The sequence below is a fragment of the Trichomycterus rosablanca genome, chromosome 10 (assembly GCF_030014385.1).
Source record: "Trichomycterus rosablanca isolate fTriRos1 chromosome 10, fTriRos1.hap1, whole genome shotgun sequence".
In the NCBI taxonomy this organism is placed as follows: Eukaryota; Metazoa; Chordata; class Actinopteri; order Siluriformes; family Trichomycteridae; genus Trichomycterus; species Trichomycterus rosablanca.
In genome coordinates this window covers 18,538,158-18,559,671 of record NC_085997.1, presented here as the reverse complement: position 1 = coordinate 18,559,671, position 21,514 = coordinate 18,538,158, and the positions used below count along the sequence as shown (strand labels likewise).

Genomic DNA, 21,514 nt, shown 5'->3' with positions numbered 1-21,514 from the left:
TAGTCCACCAACCAAAGATATATCCAGCCAACAGCGCCCTGTCGGCAGCAGCCTGTGACCACTGATGATGAGCTCAAAGATGACCAACTCAAACAGCAGCAATAGATGAGCGATCGTCTCTGACTTTACATCTACAAGGTGGACCAACTAGGTAGGAGTGTCTAATAGAGTGGACAGTGAGTGGACACGATATTTAAAAACTCCAGCAGCACTGCTGTTTCTGATCCATTAATACCAGCACAACACACACTAACACTAACTAACTCTGCAGTGCTGAGAATGATCCACCACCTAAATAATACCTGCTCTGTGGTGGTCCTGTGGGGGTCCTGACCATTTAAGAACAGGGTGAAAGCAGGCTAAAAAAGTATGTAGAGAAGTAGCTGGACTGCAGTCAGTAATTGCAGAACTTCAAAGTGCTTCTATATGGTAAGTGGAGCTGATAAAATGGACAGTGAGTGTAGAAACAAGGAGGTGGTTTTAATGTTATGGCTGATCAGTTTATATAACTCAATATTTAATGTCTACTGGCTTTATTTATTTATTTATTTTGTTTTTGATAAATAAGCATAATGGCTTGTACAATCTATTTAGCTTTGACATACTAGTTACTTAGTTATTGGACTTGGATTGGATGGATTGGATTGGATTGAAGCACTGTAGTGCCGTTAATTTACCTGAATGTAAATAAGGTGGATTTAAGGTGGACTGAATGTGTATTTCCAACATTCTAATGTGTCAGGAATAATCTCGTATTATCTTTTATCTTCTTTTAAGCATTTAAATAATTGAGTAAAGCAAGATATCAGTTCATACAGTATGAATTAGAAAATCTGAGTTTAATGCTTGATAATATGAATCTATAAAAATATTTAATATTGTCTTTTTTTCTTTCCTTTTTTAAATATTGTGTAGAGTTCCTGAAACATTAAATAGAAATTTGATAAATAGCTACAGACGTCCATTTCTCTCTCCCCTTTTTTTTATTGTGTAAATAAGAAAGTCCATCCATTTTGTCCAGATGTTTTTTTCCATTTGCCTCCATGTGTAGTGTCCTGTTTGTCATGTGTAGGGTACTTCAGTCTGAAGAGTTCTTGTGCTTTGCTTTAATGCTGAGATTGCAGTGAGCTTCTCGTTAATATACATGAAGATCGATACCCGGAGTGGGTTGCCTTCTTCAGTCCAGAAAATGGATTTTCTTTTTCCTTGTGAGATTAAGAGACCTTTTATTTAAAAAAAAAACCCAAACAAATAAATAAATCTACAAAATAAATTGGTAAGTCCTATAAATACATAAAGTAAGGAATAAAGATGTTGCAGTGATGTGTAAAATATATATTTTTTTAATTCAGTTCATAAATATTTGAATGTGCACTGCTGAACCAGGCTTATTCAATCTTGTTTCTTACCTCACTGATTCACAAATGGTGTGAGGAGAATTGAAGAAATAACTTCTTTTTTGAGGCCAAATAAGAAATAAACAAAATAATAAATAAATAAAATAAAACAATTTAGTTCCCAGTAAAATCCATGTTTAATATGACGTGTAACTGAAATTTTGCAGCCAGGTTCACTGCCCAATGCTCAAAAGTCTGCTCTCCAAGGTTGGAAAGTAAATATTGAAACTCTAAATGGTTGGAGATATGAAAAGAAAATTTCGAACCGCAGGGAGGTCCTGCCATTCTCTGCGTTCAGAGGAACCACAGTTTCCAGCGCGTGTGTTTCTTGGCCTCGGCTTTGGCCTTGCGTTTAGGGGTGGAGGTGTAGGGCTCCTGAGGGTAAGGCAGTGAAGGAAAGGACGAGTCGTCCATCGAGCACAACCTCTTCATAAGGGGCTGAAGCTTATCCTCCTGCTGCTTAAAGTCCAGCTCCACACTGCATACACAGAGAGAAATATATTACCAACCTGTCACAAAGATACAATAATTAGACTAGAACATTAAAAAAATGTCATATATACATATACAGGTGTACAATACAACAACATTCTTTTTTTTCCATATCCCAGCTCGTTTGGTCAGAGCGCAGGGCCATTTATAGTATTCCGCCCTTGGAGCGGCATACTAGCGGCCCAACAGTGGCTAAATAGCAGAGCTGGGATTCGAACTTTTAATCTGTTGATTAATATCTCAAAGCTCTACCCTCTAAAACACCCTAGCACACCAGAGCTGACATTTCAAACTCGTCATTTCGAATCTCAGCTCTGCCTGACTGGGTGCCTACAAAAACAACGATTGTCTGTTGTTCATCAGCCGGACGGGGATTCCTCATAACTGATGCAATTATGACCTCGAAGTATGATGAGGTATAATGCGTTGATCAGGGTGTGGCTCTCTGTACACAAAATTTATCTGCATATGATCTCGCCTCGTGCAGGTGAAAAGCTGCAGTCATCTACTGCACGTGTCGGAGGGTGCGTGTGTCCGAAAATGCATAAACAATAAATAAAAAATGGGTCATTTTCCCTAGTCTGGTTTTCAAATGCTACTTGCAGATGTAATGCACTGATGAATCAAAACATTAGGACCACCTCGCCCAAATATGTGCATGGCATGGCAGACTGTGCAGCTCATGGTCAGAGATATTTACATTGTTGTGCTGATGGTGGTTACTCATAGTACACTCATTGAACACAGCAAATGTGATCGCCATAAATATCAGGTATAAATATCACAGTTTGATAAGAACCAGGTCATTATGGCCAGATGACTGGGTTAAATTATCTCTGAAGAGTGCTCACAGGCAGCTATAGTGAGTATCCACCAACACTGGTCAAAGGAGGAACTAGGCACAAACCATCGTAGATTGTTGGGTGGCCATACATGAGGACGTGAAGGTGTATGGTGTCTGGGCTAGACTGCCTAAAGAGCTGCTATAGCTCGAATTGCAAATAATTGATAAGGTGTTGAAGAGGTAAATGCTACAACACCCAGTGCGTCAAACCCTTCTCCATTCCACCACTGAAAGAACCTACAGGGGCGGCACAGTGGCTCAGTGGGTAGCACTGTCATCTCACAGCAAGAAGATCCTGGGTTTGATTCCCAGGTGGTGCGGTCTGGGTCCTAAAGTTTGCATGTTCTTCCCGTGCGTGTGTGTGGGTTTCCTCCAGGAGCTCTGGTTTCCTCCCACAGTCCAAAGACATGCAAGTGAGGTGAATTGGAGATACAAAATTGTCCATGACTGTTTGACATTAAAAATTTAACTGATGAATCTTGTGTAATCAGTAACTACCTGTCCTGTCATGAATGTAACCAAAGTAAAACATGACATTAATATCCTAATAAAATAAATAAATAAATCTCCGAGGGGTGCCTACAGGCAGCTATAGTGAGTACCACCAACATTGATCAGAAGAGGGACTAGACACAAACCATCATAGATTGTTGGGTGGCCAAGTCATGAGGACGTGAAGGTGTATGGTCTACGGTCTCTGGGCCAGACCAGACCCCGTTTAAACTACCTGTCCTGTCATGGATGTAACCAAAGTGTGTAAAACATGACGTTAAAATCCTAATAAATGAATAAATAAATGAAAGAACCTACAATGGGCACATGTGTCCGAACTAGACATCAGAGAAACAGATAAAGAGGGTCAGCCTCAAACCGGCCAAATACTCAGTCAGATGGAACTTGTTAAAGTGTTAAAGATGTGAATGCACGATAAGTGATCTCGCCTCTCTCCAAAAGCCTTAGACTTCCAAACCAAAATATATTAACTAGTAAATACACCTGCTGAAGCCTGGTTAATGATTTGTTAACTCAACATCAAGTTCCCCTAAACAAACAGGACATCAATTTGCCGTAGAGAAAACAAAGACATGCAGCAGGCTGTAGACATTAAAAATGAAATTGTGTCAGGATGCAGAGAGAAGTGCTTCACTATTAAATTTAAACAGTGATTTGTCATGAGATGCCCACCCCTGGTTCTGGCTTCTACAGGCCTGGTGTGTGGAAATGTTGCCTGATTTTGATTCAGTGGGCATGCTCTTTTGTTAAAGAATTAATTACAGCCTTTTATGATCAGCTAATTACAGAGGCCATTAGTGCAGTACTAATTAATATTTGAGTAATGGTGTGGCACTGCGCTCTGCTGAATTCTGAGCGGTCTCATGCTACTGTTGAATATGCTATCTATATCTGCAGTATGGTGCATAATGAAACAAACCCAACCCCCCCAGTTTTATGTTAGCAGTGTCAACACATTCCAGCACCAAGTCTGGGCACTCATGTCAGGCTGGTTTAAACTGCTCTGACACTGCCACTGCCACTGGTGGTGGTGATGATTCTGAGAGGGTGTTGTGAATCAAAAGCAGTTTGTTAAAGATTTATAGCTGCTATAAAGTGGACTCCAACTAGTGAAATTGAAGTAATTTATGTCTAAGCTGCTTCTGTGTCTGTGCCAGCTGATATTTAATAGAGGGATGGCCAAAAGCTTAAAGAACTAAGACTCCCAGACGGTTGCTTTTACCTCTATTAAGGGTGGGTGCTTTTTTAGGGTATACTAGCTATGTTTAGCAAACTACAGTAATGACCTAACACCATGCACACATTGAGAGTCAATGGTTCTCCTTGTTGAAGAACTTAACAGTAGGCGATAGTGGGAATTGAACAGTTAACTTTCGGAACACTAGTCCAGTACATTAACCACTGAGCTACCACAGCTTAAAAGACACAGTTAGCCATGTCAGAGAAGAAAGGCAGGGTGGGTGTTTACCTCCCTGCTGAGACATAAACAACGCTTACTGATTTTTTAACGTAATAGGGGAATATGACTCCTTTGTAAGAATCCAGCACTGGCCAATGTAACAATGTTATCAATAGCTATACATTATATGGGAAGTGGGGGAAACCCTGCATTTTTGTATGCATTTTCCTCCTGATTTAGCGCAGTCAGTTTGTCTTCTGCTGCTGAGGGATGCACGATTGCATCTGAGGAGAGCATGTCGCTGTACACGCCTCTTCCGACACGTGTACAGCCCTCCTCTTCTTGCCCTTGCATTCTGCACAGGCGTCTCTTTCGCCAATCAGCGTCCTTACACAGCGTATGAAGATCCCACCCACACATAGTCCGGCCCCCACCCTGCAGATACGGTGGCCGATTACTAGCTGCTGCACGCACTGCCAATTATGCCCCCTAGCCGACCGATGGCAACACAGAGTTTCGAACCGAGGAGTTTAGAATCTCTGCGCTGGTGTGCTAACGGAATATCCTGCTGTTCCACCTGGGCGCATAAACCACTCTTGAAGTCAGACCTCCAATTTAACATAAGCACTCAATGTCAAAGTCGTAATAGAATGAAGCAAATCTAGGTTGGGCTGATGTTCACAAAGTCTGTTTTTAAACAAAGTGCTTGATCAAAGCAGAAGAGAACAGGCTTCAAAGGGATCAAAAGTTAAAAGGTTTTATGGGGCTCACACAGCATCCCAAATTTGGTGAAAAGTGGGAGAAACATCATGGGTGTCAGCGTGTTATGATGTTTTTTTTCTATTATTTGCTTTACTTGAAAGCCTGATCACATCAGAAATATGTGCTTTGCTTTAAAATCTGAACTTCATAAAACTGATCTCAGTGGTTCAGTCAGTAGTTTAACCATAAACATTTAATTTAGACGTATTTAACATTAATTCTACTTTATACACTTTAGAAATACTAAATGTACCTAAATTAACCTGTGTGAATAAACCAGCTCCTGCAGGTATGTTATTGCCCTTTTAAATTAGCATAATTTTCCATGCAAAGTAGTACCCAGTGATTACCCAGCTAACCAGTGGTGTGTAGTAACGAAGTAATAATACTTCGTTACAGTACTTAAGTAGTTTTTTGAAGTATTTGTACTTTACTGGAGTATAAAAAATTCCGGCAACTTTCACTTTTACTCCACTACATTTTCTAAAGAAATTTTACTTTTACTCCGATACATTCGCTGTATGTAAATTCGTTACTCGTTACTACAAAATGAAAGTTAAATGATGTGAGATGTGTGACGGACTGCACGCTGGTTTGGTGAATCTGCGCTTGTAAGTTAGACGGTGGTTAAACACATTAATGCGCATGTGCAAACGTTCTCTAAAAGCTATCAGAGTTTTCTAAAAGTGCGTCGTTCACCCAAAGACACGCAAATATGGACATTTCAGAAGCTCCCCGTCCAACACACTGATGTAAGTTAACAATGATTAACAAAGTAAAGCTGCAGCATCAGCGTTTTTTTCATATTATTAGCATTAACATTGTTCAGATATCTACCTACCATTTTTACCCATTACATTCGAACCACAAATAAAACGTTTCACTAAATTTGTTTGGAATTCATTGACTGCAAAACTCATGAAGACACGTCCATTATTTTTAAAAACTCCCCTACGGACAAATATTTTCTCAGATAACTTCTGTATTACACTGACAGAGGAAACATTCATGGTGCTGAGGAACATGCAGCACGTCTTTAACCCTTTAATCATCTCAACAAGAACTCAACTTATCCAACTTATTATTCATGATTTTTCAGCTGTTGGCTTCAAGTTTGAAATGGTGTTTTCATAAAGTAAGAATACCAATATTTTTTTGTTTAACACATGCCATTCAGTGAGTAGATACAACCCAAAGAATTATTTAAATACAGCTTATTTTACTCAAAAATTTTTATTTTAATTAATGGTTGAACAGATCATTGAAGGGATAAAAGTGCCACACGTTTTGTTAAACTCTCTTGAGTTTTGCTTTAAATTAATTATGCCAAAATAATTTTTTTGTTATTGAAATATACTACCCAAATAAAAAAATGGGACAGTATAGAAAATGCAAATAAAATAGATGCAGTGTTTCTTACATTTACATCGACTCACATTTTAAAAACATTGGAACAGGAATCCACAAAGTTGAATCAGTTCAGCTGGACACAAGTTTGTTGTAGAGATACGTTTCGTCACTCAATCCGAATGACTTCTTCAGTGACTGAAGTCTTGACTGAAGGATTGAGTGACGAAACGTATCTCTACAACAAACTTGTGTCCAGATGAACTGATTCAACTTTGTGGATTTGTGTACCTGGATTATTGAGCATGCATCAACAGATTGGAACAGGAACATTTAGGGCTAGTAATGAGTTAAAAAAACAACTAAATAATGTCATGATTTCAAACAGGTGATGTCAACAGTTGATTGACAGTTGAATTGGCACAAATCATGTTCAGATGAAAGGAAGATAACAGGTTAATTGTTAAGGTGGTTTACAGGCTTAAAAAAAACAATCTTTATATTTAAAATGACTGCTTCAGTTTATACTAACAGCATTTACTTTTACTTCTACTTTTAATACTTAAGTACATTTAATATCAAATTACTTTTGATACTTAAGTACATTAAACATCAGATACTTTTAGACTTTTACTTAAGTAATATTCTAAAAGGTGACTTACTTCTATCAAAGTAAATTTCTGGTAAGATACTTGTACTTTTACTCAAGTATGGCCTTCCGGTACTTTATACATCACTGCAGCTAACTGATAACCAACATAATCATCGTTCAGTTATTGCTCATCTATCATTGTCATTTTTTTCCCCCCAATTTCTTTTTTTGCATTGTGCTGTAGTATGGAGGTTAACTCTTACATCATTTTAAAAACTACACTAATGATGTCAGGATGAACATTAATTTAACAACTACATCTACATTTGTGATAAGCATGTGTAGTTAGCGCTGGCAGTAAACTGATTGCTACCATATAAAGACTTGTAGGTATGAAACTCTGTAATATGTTTTATATCTTAATGAGACAGTATACGCTTTCGGTTATGAGTTAACTATTGACTAATGATGGTTGGTTGTTGATGGAAAGAAATGGGTTAAAAACTAGGGCTGGCTCGATACCACTTTTTTTATGTCCAATACCGATACCAATCCGATACCGTCATTTCTCCTCTTAAACAACTACACAGTAATAATACATGTCTCAATGCACCAGGGTTAAACTAGCTATCTAAATAACAATGCTCAGACTGTGAAACTAATATTCTAAAGGAATAAATACAGAACCTACAACATCACACTCATGCAAAACTACTGTTTTTCTTTTAACTTAAACACAACATTTAGCAGCATTTTTAGTTTCACTTAAGTTTGAGCTGTTGTTCACGTGACACATCTCGCTTTACGACAGGTCGTCCAAAGTGTCTACAATTGGAAGATGTGGATGTCAATCAAACGCAATGGACCAATTAGAATTGAGATTTTCCGTTAAAGTTCTGTCATGTTTTAAGATCATTAAACCCTGCTGGATTTTGAAGAGGACATCTGTGGCTAAACGGGAAACGGTGTAGTTTGTTTTATTTCATAACAGTAATGGATTAATCGTTGAGGATGTGAGATATCTCCAAGCCAGGACAAGATAGGTTTTCTTTATCTCAGGTGAGCGATTTATCATTTCGAAAGCGATTTTTATGTTTAAACAGTGTTTTTAGATGTGGCAGTAGTAGATGATTTTTTAAAATGCTAAAAGTTTAAGTAGATCAGTGTGGATCAGTATGTTTTAATTTCTGAATGGCTGCAGCAGATGAGTTGTAGAACAGTGGCACATGCTAATGATGTCATCAAGATACACCTTGGTACGGCAGTTGGCGAGTAAGCTGGCAATAAACGGCACTCTGTTGGAATGTATCTTCGGGTGTTATTTGCTTAACACGCAAACAATGGCCTTGTTTACATTAGGTGTTATTTACATTAAGCAACAATATGGAATCGGATTACACGTTTTTTTTTCCCTTTCAATATCCGATCCAGTGATTTGGGCCAATATCGGACCGATACTGGGTATCGGATCGGTGCCAGCATTATTAAAAATGCATCCCCAGTGTGAAGTTATACATAAAACTAATTTAATTTTAGAAATTATCTATACAATATCACCACACACTGGCAATCTAGGTTCTGTTTTATAGGCTGCCTTTTTTGCCACTTAAGTGTATAGAACAGCTTATGTTTCTTTTTGGTGAATTGAACAAGATTACTCAAATTGAAATCTGAATTTATCTTTCTTTCTGAAGTAAATTTTACTTTTCCCAATGTTCCTCCCAATCTAGTCGTATCCAATTACCTGATTGCATTACGCTTCCTCTCTACTGATGCTGACCTCCACTCCTGAACATGGAGAGCTGAGACAGACACACGCCCCCTCCGACACGTGTGCAGTAGCCGACTGCATCTTTTCACCTGCACAAGGCGAATTCATATGCGGATCAGCCTTGTTTACAGAGAGCCACACCCTGATCAGTGCAGTATCCGGTCTCTGTGCAGGCGCCATTAATCAGCCAGCAGAGGTCGTAATTGCATCAATTATGAGCTCCCAACCTGTATGAACAACAAGCTAATTGTTGCTTGTGTAGGCACCCAGCTTGCCGGATGGCCACCTGAGCACCCAAATTTCACTTTTTTTCCCCATAAATGTAAATATAGTGCACCCCCTTCTTTTTAGTTGTATATACAGCACCTGGTTTGCTATTGCATTCACAAATGCATTGAGATTTAAAAAGCTCACCACATAAAATATCAGCTCTCAAGATTACTAAAAGTGGCTGCCATAAGCTTCAAATGCTATCCATTTTGTAATATAGGCTGCCATGTTTAAATTTGTAAGCACTAAAGATGGGACTAAATTGATTGGTGGATTGTAAACAAGCCAACCCATACCCATGTTAATCAGTGCACCCTGAAACTCAGAACCAACCCGTTACAGGGTCAATCACAGTCAATCACAAGGTGGGAAAGATGCAATGCTATAACTACTACAATTTTTGTCATATCATCATAAGGTGTTTATTGTTATTGTATATAACATAACCTGCTTGCAATTAACCCGCAATGAAACATAATTAGAAAAACAAAAAAATGGTTATCATACTGGTTATCTGCTTGGGTAAACAACATCTTGTAACTCATCATAAGTCAGTAACCACGGTCTTCTTACTGTTTTGCGCTAGGTTGTATTTTAGTTATTTATTTAGCAAGATCTGCTATTGGGCCAGGTAGGGTAGATTTCTGTACATAAGTACATTCTGTACTTATGGAGAAATGTAGGAGTGACATTCCTTACTTTCTAATAGTTTGTTCAGGTGAATAGCACAAAAAAGCAGCCATTTAACACTGTAAACCCCAAATCCCTTTTCAATATGTTAGCAGGGTAAAAATTCTAGAGTGCCGAGTGTATTTTTAATACCGCTCTCTCAGGAGTTATTTTTCAACTGTAGAATGAAATCATTTTTTTTTTTTTGCTGGTTTTTCTTTAATATAAGATGGTGTGAGGAAGTGCATACTTGCTTATCTTTTCCTTCAAGTTATATTTCATTATAACAGTAGATGATTGTAGAGAGAGTATAGAGAGATATTGAGAAATGTTTCCTACATTTACTTTGACTTTTATTGCATTGCAAACATTTTTAAGTCAAGATATTTTATGTATTGTCTGATCAACTTTTATTCCTGCATTTCAGGCCTGCTACACATTCCAAAAAAGTTGAGACAGTAAAGCATTTACCACTTTTTAATGTTGCTATTACTTTTCACCACACTTAAAAGTCATTTTGGCACCGAAGATACCAATCGATTTAGTGTTTCAGCTTTTATTTTGTCCTGTTCTTTCTGCATAAACGTCTTAGGTGTCCAATATTTTTTGTTTTAAAAAATAAACAAAACTCCACACAATCTCTATCAGGACTGCAGGCAGTCATAAAAGCTTTACATTTAACGATAGTGCTGCGCAAGAAAGAAGCGCCTCGTTCGGTTTTCAAGCTCAACTAAAGCTTGTAGCTGATCCCAGAAAAGTTTGAACTTTTTGGCCATTCACCAAATGTACTTTATTGACAAAAGGCTGTGGAGGCCTTACTTATTGAGTTCATGGGTTTTATCCAAATCTATTTCTAATTTGCGTCCAAAATTAACTCCCATGTAAATAATACTACACAAGCAATTTTCCCCTCTTTTTTTCCAATTTACAATAGCGTACTACGAGGGTTCTTCAAAAAGTTTTTGCATATTTTAACTAGGGATGCACCGATCCAACTTTTTCAGTTCCGATACCGATCCGATACATATACTTTGCATATCGGCCGATACCCGATACCGATCCGATACCATTGTTGAATTAATAAACCGCATACTTTATTATGTGGGAAAGACTTAAGGCATCAGGATTGACTTAAACATTACTAAGTTTGCAAAACAAAATATAATTAACACAGATATAAATGTACTGAACTGCTATTTATTTGTCAATAAAATAATAAACAGGCATCTTAATATTTCAGTGTTATTTTCACTCAACGAGTAAGCATCCGACGCTGCCTTGGTGACCAAAGCAATCCCAGCATTCATTGCAGAAAAATAAACATAGCTGAAAGGGGCGGAGAAACGAATGGAGTTATTTTCAAACGTAAATAAAATATTACTGATTTTTTACTTGTATAAACTTGTACCGAGTGTTTTTATTTGCAAGTTCGAGCTTGTCAGGAAATGTAACGGTTATCGGTACACGAAGGGAAATGTTATATTGACGTTAGCGTTAGCGCTGTGCTACCTCAGTTTATTGTTTTTAATGTCAAGATGCTAAATGCTAAACCCGATGGAAAGTAGCGCGTTCGAAAAACCTGATTTATGAGTTTATGACTTATTAGAATCCTCTCTACTGAGGCAGCCGCTTATGTAGACAGTAAGACAGCAAGGCAGCTCCTTAGGTTTTCGAACACACCCAAAATGTGGCTGCTGACAATGAGAAAAACAGTAGTAGCTTAAATAACTTTTTCAAATAAACTTATCCGTAAATATTTAGTGCAAACAGTAATTCAAAATAAAATATAGCAGCTAAACCTGAGTAATAAACATGTTGCCATCGAACTTGTTAGCATAGCAAGCATGAAATACCTCCATGCAGCTGACTCTTTGGCTCGCTCCATGTTGCTGTTTTTGTTTGTGTTATACGCCATACGTCAGCAGCGCGTCCTGTATGGGCTTAGCATGCGTCGCAAACGAACTAAAGTGAACGTATCGGACCCATGGATCGGCCTGATTATCCGATATCCGATCCATCTCATTTTGGTAATATCGGGACCGATATCCGATCTTAATATCGGATCGGTGCATCCCTAATTTTAACTCTATTTATTAAGAATTTCAAAAACAAATTTTTTACATAGACACCTTCCGATGCATTTTCCCCAGCGTCGTACCAACTTTTTTTAACAGCTACATCTACAAAAAAAAAAAATGGTTGAGTGTGTAGCCGCTGATGCACCGCTGCTTTCACATCATCACATGCTGCCTTTGTAATGTGTGCAGCATGTGATTTTGCATTGTCTTGTTGAAAAATTCATGGACATCACTGAAAAAAATTATGTCTTGAAGGCAGCATATGTTGCTCTAAAATCTCAGTGTACTTTTCTGCATTAATGCTGCCATCACAGAAGTGTAAATGACCTTTGCAAAGGGCACTGACACAGCCCCTGACAGACAGACCCTGACTTGTTGCTGATAACAGTCTGGATGGTCCTTTTCGTCTTTGGTCCAGAGCACACGACGTCCATTTTTTCCAAAAAAGACCTGGAATGCTGATTCGTTTGACCACAATACAAGTTTCCACTGTGTGATGGTCCATCCTAGATGCCTCTGAGCACAGAGAAGTCAACGCCGCTTCTGGACATGGTTAACATAAGGCTTATTTTTTGCACAGTAAAGTTTTAAGAGGCATTTGTGCATGTATTGTAGTGCTTGACAAAGTTTTGCCAAAGTAATCCCTCACCCATGTGGTTATATCAGCTATTGTTGAGTGGCGGTTCTTGATGCAGTGCCATCTGAGGGATTGTAGATGACAGGCGTTCAGCTTAAGCTTGCCCCCTTGGCCTTTACACACTAAAATACCTCCCGATTCCTTGAATGCTTCAATGATATTATGTACTGTAGAGGGAGAAATATGCAAATCCTTTCCAATCTTTTTTTGAGGTACATTGTTTTTAAACATTTCTATCATTTTCTCACACATTTGTTGACAAACTGGAGATCATCTGATCATCTTTGCTTATCAAAGACTCAGCTTTTCCTGGATGCTGCTTTTGTACCAAACCATGATTACAATCACCTGTTTGGAATCACATCATTATTTAGTTTTTTCACCTAATTACTAGCCCTAAATTGTACCCGTCCCAACTTGTTTTGGAATGTGTTGCAGGCCTGAAATGGAGGTATATTAACAAATGAAGTTGAGCAGACAAAATGACGACATGAAAATGAAATATCTTGGGTTCAAACTGTCTGCAATCAAATTAAAGTCAATGTAAAGGAAAAGTAAATGTAAAAGGAACCCTGCATTTTTATTTTATTTGCATTTTCCATACTGTCCCAACTTTTTCTGATTTGGGGTTGTAAAAGTGCGGGAACATTTTGAAGATTCCTCGTATATTATTATACATTATTAATTTAAAATGTATGTACCCAAATAGATTTTGAAGGCCAGAGGATTAATGAGTGTATCACACACCCCTGTTTTAGAGGTAATAATCTTATGTGGATATGTACAGCAGCCCAGAAATTATGATGCATTTATTATAACTAAAAAGCCCATAATAAACTTGAAAGCTGCTGGAGGAAGTGTTTGGGCTGAATGTAACTGTTGTAACAGTATCGTGTCTCTTCTAGGAAGAGAACAGCAAACTTTTAACTTTTCAATTAAGCTCTCACCAGTTTGTATGTACAGTGTATCACAGAAGTGAGTACACCCCTCACATTTCTGCAGATATTTAAGTATATCTTTTCATGGGACAACACTGACAAAATGACACTTTGACACAATGAAAAGTAGTCTGTGTGCAGCTTATATAACAGTGTAAATTTATTCTTCCCTCAAAATAACTCAATATACAGCCATTAATGTCTAAACCACCGGCAACAAAAGTGAGTACACCCCTTAGTGAAAGTTGCTGAAGTGTCAATATTTTGTGTGGCCACCATTATTTCCCAGAACTGCCTTAACTCTCCTGGGCATGGAGTTTACCAGAGCTTCACAGGTTGCCACTGGAATGCTTTTCCACTCCTCCATGATGACATCACGGAGCTGGCGGATATTCGAGACTTTGCGCTCCTCCACCTTCCGCTTGAGGATGCCCCAAAGATGTTCTATTGGGTTTAGGTCTGGAGACATGCTTGGCCAGTCCATCACCTTTACCCTCAGCCTCTTCAATAAAGCAGTGGTCGTCTTAGAGGTGTGTTTGGGGTCATTATCATGCTGGAACACTGCCCTGCGACCCAGATTCCGGAGGGAGGGGATCATGCTCTGCTTCAGTATTTCACAGTACATATTGGAGTTCATGTGTCCCTCAATGAAATGTAACTCCCCAACACCTGCTGCACTCATGCAGCCCCAGACCATGGCATTCCCACCACCATGCTTGACTGTAGGCATGACACACTTATCTTTGTACTCCTCACCTGATTGCCGCCACACATGCTTGAGACCATCTGAACCAAACAAATTAATCTTGGTCTCATCAGACCATAGGACATGGTTCCAGTAATCCATGTCCTTTGTTGACATGTCTTCAGCAAACTGTTTGAGGGCTTTCTTGTGTAGAGACTTCAGAAGAGTCTTCCTTCTGGGGTGACAGCCATGCAGACCAATTTGATGTAGTGTGCGGCGTATGGTCTGAGCACTGACAGGCTGACCCCCCACCTTTTCAATCTCTGCAGCAATGCTGACAGCACTCCTGCGCCTATCTTTCAAAGACAGCAGTTGGATGTGACGCTGAGCACGTGCACTCAGCTTCTTTGGACGACCAACGCGAGGTCTGTTCTGAGTGGACCCTGCTCTTTTAAAACGCTGGATGATCTTGGCCACTGTGCTGCAGCTCAGTTTCAGGGTGTTGGCAATCTTCTTGAAGCCTTGGCCATCTTCATGTAGCGCAACAATTCGTCTTTTAAGATCCTCAGAGAGTTCTTTGCCATGAGGTGCCATGTTGGAACTTTCAGTGACCAGTATGAGAGAGTGTGAGAGCTGTACTACTAAATTGAACACACCTGCTCCCTATGCACACCTGAGACCTAGTAACACTAACAAATCACATGACATTTTGGAGGGAAAATGACAAGCAGTGCTCAATTTGGACATTTAGGGGTGTAGTCTCTTAGGGGTGTACTCACTTTTGTTGCCGGTGGTTTAGACATTAATGGCTGTATATTGAGTTATTTTGAGGGAAGAATAAATTTACACTGTTATATAAGCTGCACACAGACTACTTTTCATTGTGTCAAAGTGTCATTTTGTCAGTGTTGTCCCATGAAAAGATATACTTAAATATCTGCAGAAATGTGAGGGGTGTACTCACTTCTGTGATACACTGTATGTGAAGGTCTTTTTTTCCCTCTGACCGAAGGCAATACTGCTATTAACGAATTATTCACAGCGCAGACCCTTGTAATTATGCTCTTTATCAATCTATTCATATGGGAGAGAGAGCGCAGAAGAAGGAAATCACTGATTATCTAGATAAAGCGAGAGTGGGTGTCGAATGTTGTGGCATTAAACTGCTTGCAGAATTGCACCGTGTAGGAGATGATGGCTTCCTTATAGAATGTGTGGTAGTTTTTGAATTTTTTTTATAAGTGTATAGGTTCTATAGGCTATAGCTCAGAAACCTTGATGAGAATTAATGGAAGAACAGTTTGATATGTATTCAGTTGGTCTTCAGTTTACTTGAGAGGCATACGTTCTTTTTTTATTTTACATTTCAAAAACATCTGATCAACTTCCAAAATCCACAAGTACTCTGTGACATCCAGCAGATTGGGTGTGTATCTGTTTATCTTCTATCTAAGTGATTGTTTTTGCCCCATGACCTTTGCCAAGGGCACTGAGACAGCCCCATACCCTGACAGACCCTGGCTTTTGGACTTTTGATAACAGTCTGGATGGCCCTTTTCATTTTTGGTCCAGAGCGCACGGCATCCATTTTTTTTCCAAAAAAGACCTGAAATGCTGATTCATCTGACCACAGTACAAGTTTCCACTGTGTGATGGTCCATCCTAGATGCCTCAGAGAAGTTGACGCCGCTTCTGGACATGGTTAACATAAGGCTTCTTTTTTGCACAGTAAAGTTTTAAGTGGCATTTGTGCATGTAACTCTGTATTGTAGAGCTTGACAAAGGTTTGCCAAAGTAATCCTTCACCCATGTGGTTATATCAGCTATTGTTGAGTGGCGGTTCTTGATGCAGTGCCGTCTGAGGGATCGGCCTTTGGCCTTTATGCACTGAAATTCCTCCCGATTTATTGAATGGTTGAATGATATTATGCAATATTTTCTTTTAATTTTTCACGTTCTTAATTTTTTATCTCTCTTGTTTGAATTTTATGCTCTCTTAATTGTAACTAAATGTTTGCAAGAAGTCTTTCTGAGATTCTAGATCTCAGGAATGTTTTAATGCTTTTAATTAATTTTTTTTCCTTATGTAAAGCACTTTGAATTGCCACTGTGTATGAAAGGTGCTATACAAATAAACCTGCCTTGCCTTGCCACTGTAGTGGGAGAAATATGCAAATCCCTTCCAATCTTTTTTGAGGTTCATTGTTTTTAAACATTTCTATCATTTTCTCACACATTTGTTGACAAACTGGAGATCCTCTGATCATCTTTGCTCATCAAAGACTCAGCATCATATAGATGCTTTAGGCTAAAGCTCAGAAACCTTGACGAGAATTAATGGAAGAACAGTTTGATTTGTAGTTGGTTCTCAGTATTAACTTCTTCAGCAATTTGAGCTACAGTAGCTCGTCTGTTGGATTGGACCAATGGGCCAGCCTTCGCTCCCCACATGCATCAATGAGCCTTGGCCGCCCATGACCCTGTCACTGGTTTACCACTGGTTTTCTTCCTTGGACCACTTTTGATAGATACTGACCACTGCAGACCGGGAACACCCCACAAGAGCTGCCGTTTGGAGATGCTCTGACCCAGTCGTCTAGCCAACACAATTTGACCCTGGTCAAATTCTCTTAAATCCTTACACTTGCCCATTTTTTCTGCTTCTAACACATCAGCTTTGAGGATAAAATGTTCACTTGCTGCCTAATAATCAGTGTTATTCACTTCACCTGTCAGTGGTCATAATGTTATGCCTAGTCTGTGTATTTGCAAGCTACTGTCATGCTATTAATCAACCCAAAGTATATAAAATTTTATTAACATGTTAACTGCTAATATTCAAATCTGAAGTACAGGACTATGACATCACTAGTCCTTATTGGCCAAGTGAATCATCACGATGGCAGCAATTGCTTGACATTAGAATCAATCTAAAGGGTACCAAAAAATCAACTTCTTACTCCAGTTTTATCTAATTTAAGAGCAACCTAAACTTCTGCCCCTGCCTATATAAGTGTATTTGAAATAGCAAAACTTGAGTAGGTAAGCTGAGTAAAAATCAGTGAAGAGGATTTAGCTCCCTGCTCAGCAAGCTCATTTTCTAACAGCCGGTTATTTGACCAACTCTTCTCTAGCTAACACACAAGACGTCATGAATATAAATCAGTTGAATTCTTTTAGCCTTTTAGAAAAGTGTAGTAAAGCAATAGAAGAATAAAATGAATCAGAGATGCACCTTCATCTGCTCAATAAAATAGTTTTACTTATTTATAGGCAACTTTATTTAAAAACATTAACTCTTCCAGCTTGCCATGGATGGGGAAAATTGTTTTATGGTCCACATTCATCTTCTTATATGTGGATCCAATTATCTGATAACAGATGCACTACTATACAGTTCTCATCTTTTTAGAACTCAAGTTTATACATTTTTACTTTTTCTCAATTCACCCCTTTTACCCTACCATTGGGAGAAGACAGATTCATAGAAACCAATACCGATCAGACCAAATAATTTATAGAAGATGCCTTATCGACCACTCCAGACTATCTGTTGACAGGAGAAGATGCACTACTTTGCCAAACATGTAATGTATTACTCGTTCTAAAACACATCTTACTAAAATGTCAAAATTGTAACACATCCAGCTCAAAGTATTACTCAGAAACAACTCCTTTTTTGAAATACTTAACAAGGAAAAATCTGTTTTTACACCATAACATCAAACACCTGATATAAACATTGCAGATGACAATAGCCATATATCCACCAAGTGTGTGCTATTAAATAGCATCTGTAGCTGGTATGGCAAAAACGAACTAACACCCAGGTACGTTACAGATGATGCAACATTTCAGGAGAATAACCCTCCACAGCATTTACTCTTAAACTCACTGTTACCTTCTATTTTGTTCTTTTTGTTTTGTACTGAGGATTTTGTTGTTTATCGTGTAGGAATGTTCAGTTACCACAGCCTGAGTTCTTTCTGAAATTGTATGCCTTTTTTTTTTTTTTTTTTTTATACTGGAGTGATTGATGTTTAAGGCCTTAAACAGCTGGTTATAAGAGGATTTGAACTAATATTCTCCATGTGTTTGAGCGATGTGAGCAAAGCTTCAGTTTACATTCACTCTTTCCCTACATCCTGGCTTTTACCAAACAGATTGGAGTGTTTTTTTTAGAGCCCAGTGCACAGTACACAACTTTCAGAACACTGCACAAGTACACACTACCCTTATAAAAATTGCTCGCAATTATTATTTAGGATCACAGGGTACAGCACACATGGTCTGAGTGTTTACTCCCAGGTTCAGGCTGTCCTTCAAAAGTTAACATAAACTCTGTGTGCAACCACAAAAATATTGCAAAACAGTAAAGATGTCAGTGTTAAATAATTTGCACTAGGTAACTAACCAACTTCATTGTATATTCTAAATAAAAGCAAATTTAAATGTGATACCTGTTACACTGCATCAACAAAAAGGTTGGGACAGTGGCATGTTTACCACTTAGTTACATTTAGTCATTAATTTATTTATTAATTTCTATAAAGTATGCTTTTTAATGTTATTGGCAACTGAGAATGCTAACTTGCAGATTTGCTTAATTTGAGACTTTAGCTACTTAACAGTCTGTCGTCGCCATTGTCTGATTCTCCTCTTTATAATGCACTGTAAATTTTAATAGGTAATAGATCTGGACTGCAGACAGATTGAACCCTGGTGTACTGCCGGAATAACCATGGGCTTCTGGGAGAAAAACTTTGTCCAAAACTTCAACCAATGCCTCTTTAAAATTCCTGTATAAACTTTAGTGGTGCCTTTACACACATGCAAGCCACCTATGCCATGACAGATGTTGACTCTTCAGTCTGGCCCATTCGCCATTTATTACCAGGCTGCAAAGAAAGAATAAATAATTAGAGATCGCCACAAAAGCAGTGAAAACACTGCTTCCATTTCCAACACACTTCGGGTGTTATTGTCTCCTATCACCTGTAGGTGGGAGTGTCTAGTTGCAGCGAAAAAGCACAGGGTTCCCACTGATTTTCCATCATTTGTGAATAGTATTGTTATTCTATTTTAAATAGAAATTATATCTTACATGAAACCGGTCCGTGGTGCAAAAAAGGTTGGGGACCACTGTGTTCAATAACAGTTTTCCAAAATTCTCCCAAGTCCATGTGTCTGTCACAGTAGTTTGACAGTTTCTCCATCAATGCTGTTGGAGGGCTTGAAAGTCACACACATTCAGCAGTGATTTTAGGCCTTGCCATGCACACACTGATACTTCTCTAGATTCCCTGAATCTTGTCATAATATTATGTGTAGTAGTATAGTAGTATAGTGGTAAAAGACCTTAATTATCTGCAATCTTGCACTGATAAAGTTTTTATTGAAATGAATTACTGTTCTCTCATGGTGAGCCATGACACGTATTTGCCTTTGGTGAATCTTCCCAATCATGATTTCCTAACTTGTTACTGATTCACCTTATTGTTAACATAACAGGCATTGTTATCATTGCAGGCATCAAATTAAACATTTGATTTTATATTCAGCATGCTTTTGTGAGTTAAATAGAGGTTTAGACGAATGTACAAGAGCTCACACGTTCTTGTTTTTATAGCATTTTATAAAATATCCCAACTTTTCTGCTTATAGTGTTTGTAATATAGCACACTAGTTTAGTATATGGCATGGTATGTGGGAACAGCCACTCGTTTATTTGCAGCCTGATGCATTATATTAAGGATAATAAAAATCGTATCATATACTGATTTTCAGTACACTCTCATATACTGATTTTCTATCTAGCTCTCTCATCAGGCTACTGCTAGTTGTTCAAGTGCACAATACATATCTGATCTGCAGTCATTTCAAACCCGCTGAAAACCGTCAGTCTCAAAGCCTCAATAACGGTGACCGGCAACCAGAGAAATTGGATTGCTGATTGATGCACTCTACAGGAACACTCGTGATGGGAAAGTGCCAAATCTGGCTGCCGATCAAGGTCTCCCCCATCTAATGAGCAAGTGACACTAAAATCTGGCTTGAAATTGTGCAGTGTGCGGGAGGCGTAAGTGAAAACCTTGCTTTTATTGTTACTCACTCGTACATCTGCCGGCTTCTTTTTGGTATCTATGGCAACCAGCTGCTCTGTTAAATGCAGTGCTATCTGAGTGGGGAATCTCTTTCTCATACACACACACACACACACACACACACCTACCTCTTTCTACCTACCCCTCAACAGCTCTGTTGCTGCTGTGTCTCAGGCTTTCACAGTGATGTTAAATAGTGTCTCTCCGTTTCACAGCAGATTAATGAAATATTCATAAGTGTGTGAAGGTATTCACTGTTGTTACACCACTATATGGTCTTATAATCTCTCTCCCCCCCCTCTCTGTCTAATTTAAATCAAGCAGCTTTATTGATTAACAATAGTACAGTGTAAGACAAACATTGCCTGTTCTGAATGCTAAGCGTTGTTTTCAAATTCATCAAACCATTCCTTGTCCTCTGGATCTGCAATATTGTGATCTTGGAACACAACAGTTTCACAGTATTGATCAGATTAAATAACGTTCTGTTGGATGATTGGATGATTAGAAGTTGGATGTAGTTCCTGAACAAGCATCATACTCATTTACATTTTCAGCATTTAGCAGACGCTTTTATCCAAAGCGACTTACACAATGAGCTGAACACAATGAGCAATTGAGGGTTAAGGGCCTTGCTCAAGGACCCAACAGTGGCAACTTGGTGGTGGCGGGGCTTGAACCGGCAACCTTGTGTTTACTAGTCCAGTACCTTAACCACTGAGCTACCACTGGCCCTCTCAGTGTTTACTAGCATGGCAATGGATGGCCTCCTACCTGGAAGGGTGCTCGTACCAAGTGTCATGAAGGGGATCTATGTCCCCTCCATAAACTCTCTTAAGGGACTTCTATTCTTTATCTACACCTGCTCTCTGGGTAAGGTCATAGCCTCCCATGGCTTCTCTTACCACTCCTATGCAGATAATACTCAACTCATTCTGTCATTTCCTCCTTCAGACACGCAAGTCTCAGCTCATCATCTAAAACTCAATTCCAGCAAGACAGAGCTGTTACTTATT

General features: G+C 38.7%; 2 protein-coding genes across 4 annotated transcripts in view; one reads left to right on the top strand and one right to left on the bottom strand.

The window, feature by feature from the left end:
• The window catches only part of dock1 (dedicator of cytokinesis 1), a 469,250-nt gene that overhangs the window by 213,503 nt on the left and 234,233 nt on the right, over positions 1 to 21,514 (top strand). The window lies entirely within an intron of this gene.
• LOC134321265 (inhibitory synaptic factor 2A) overlaps positions 1,692 to 21,514 on the bottom strand; it is a 66,224-nt gene continuing 46,401 nt past the window's right edge. The window contains exon 4 of the mRNA XM_063002903.1: positions 1,692 to 1,875. Within this exon, the coding sequence (XP_062858973.1) occupies positions 1,692 to 1,875 (184 nt within the window). The remainder of the gene's footprint in view (positions 1,876 to 21,514) is intronic.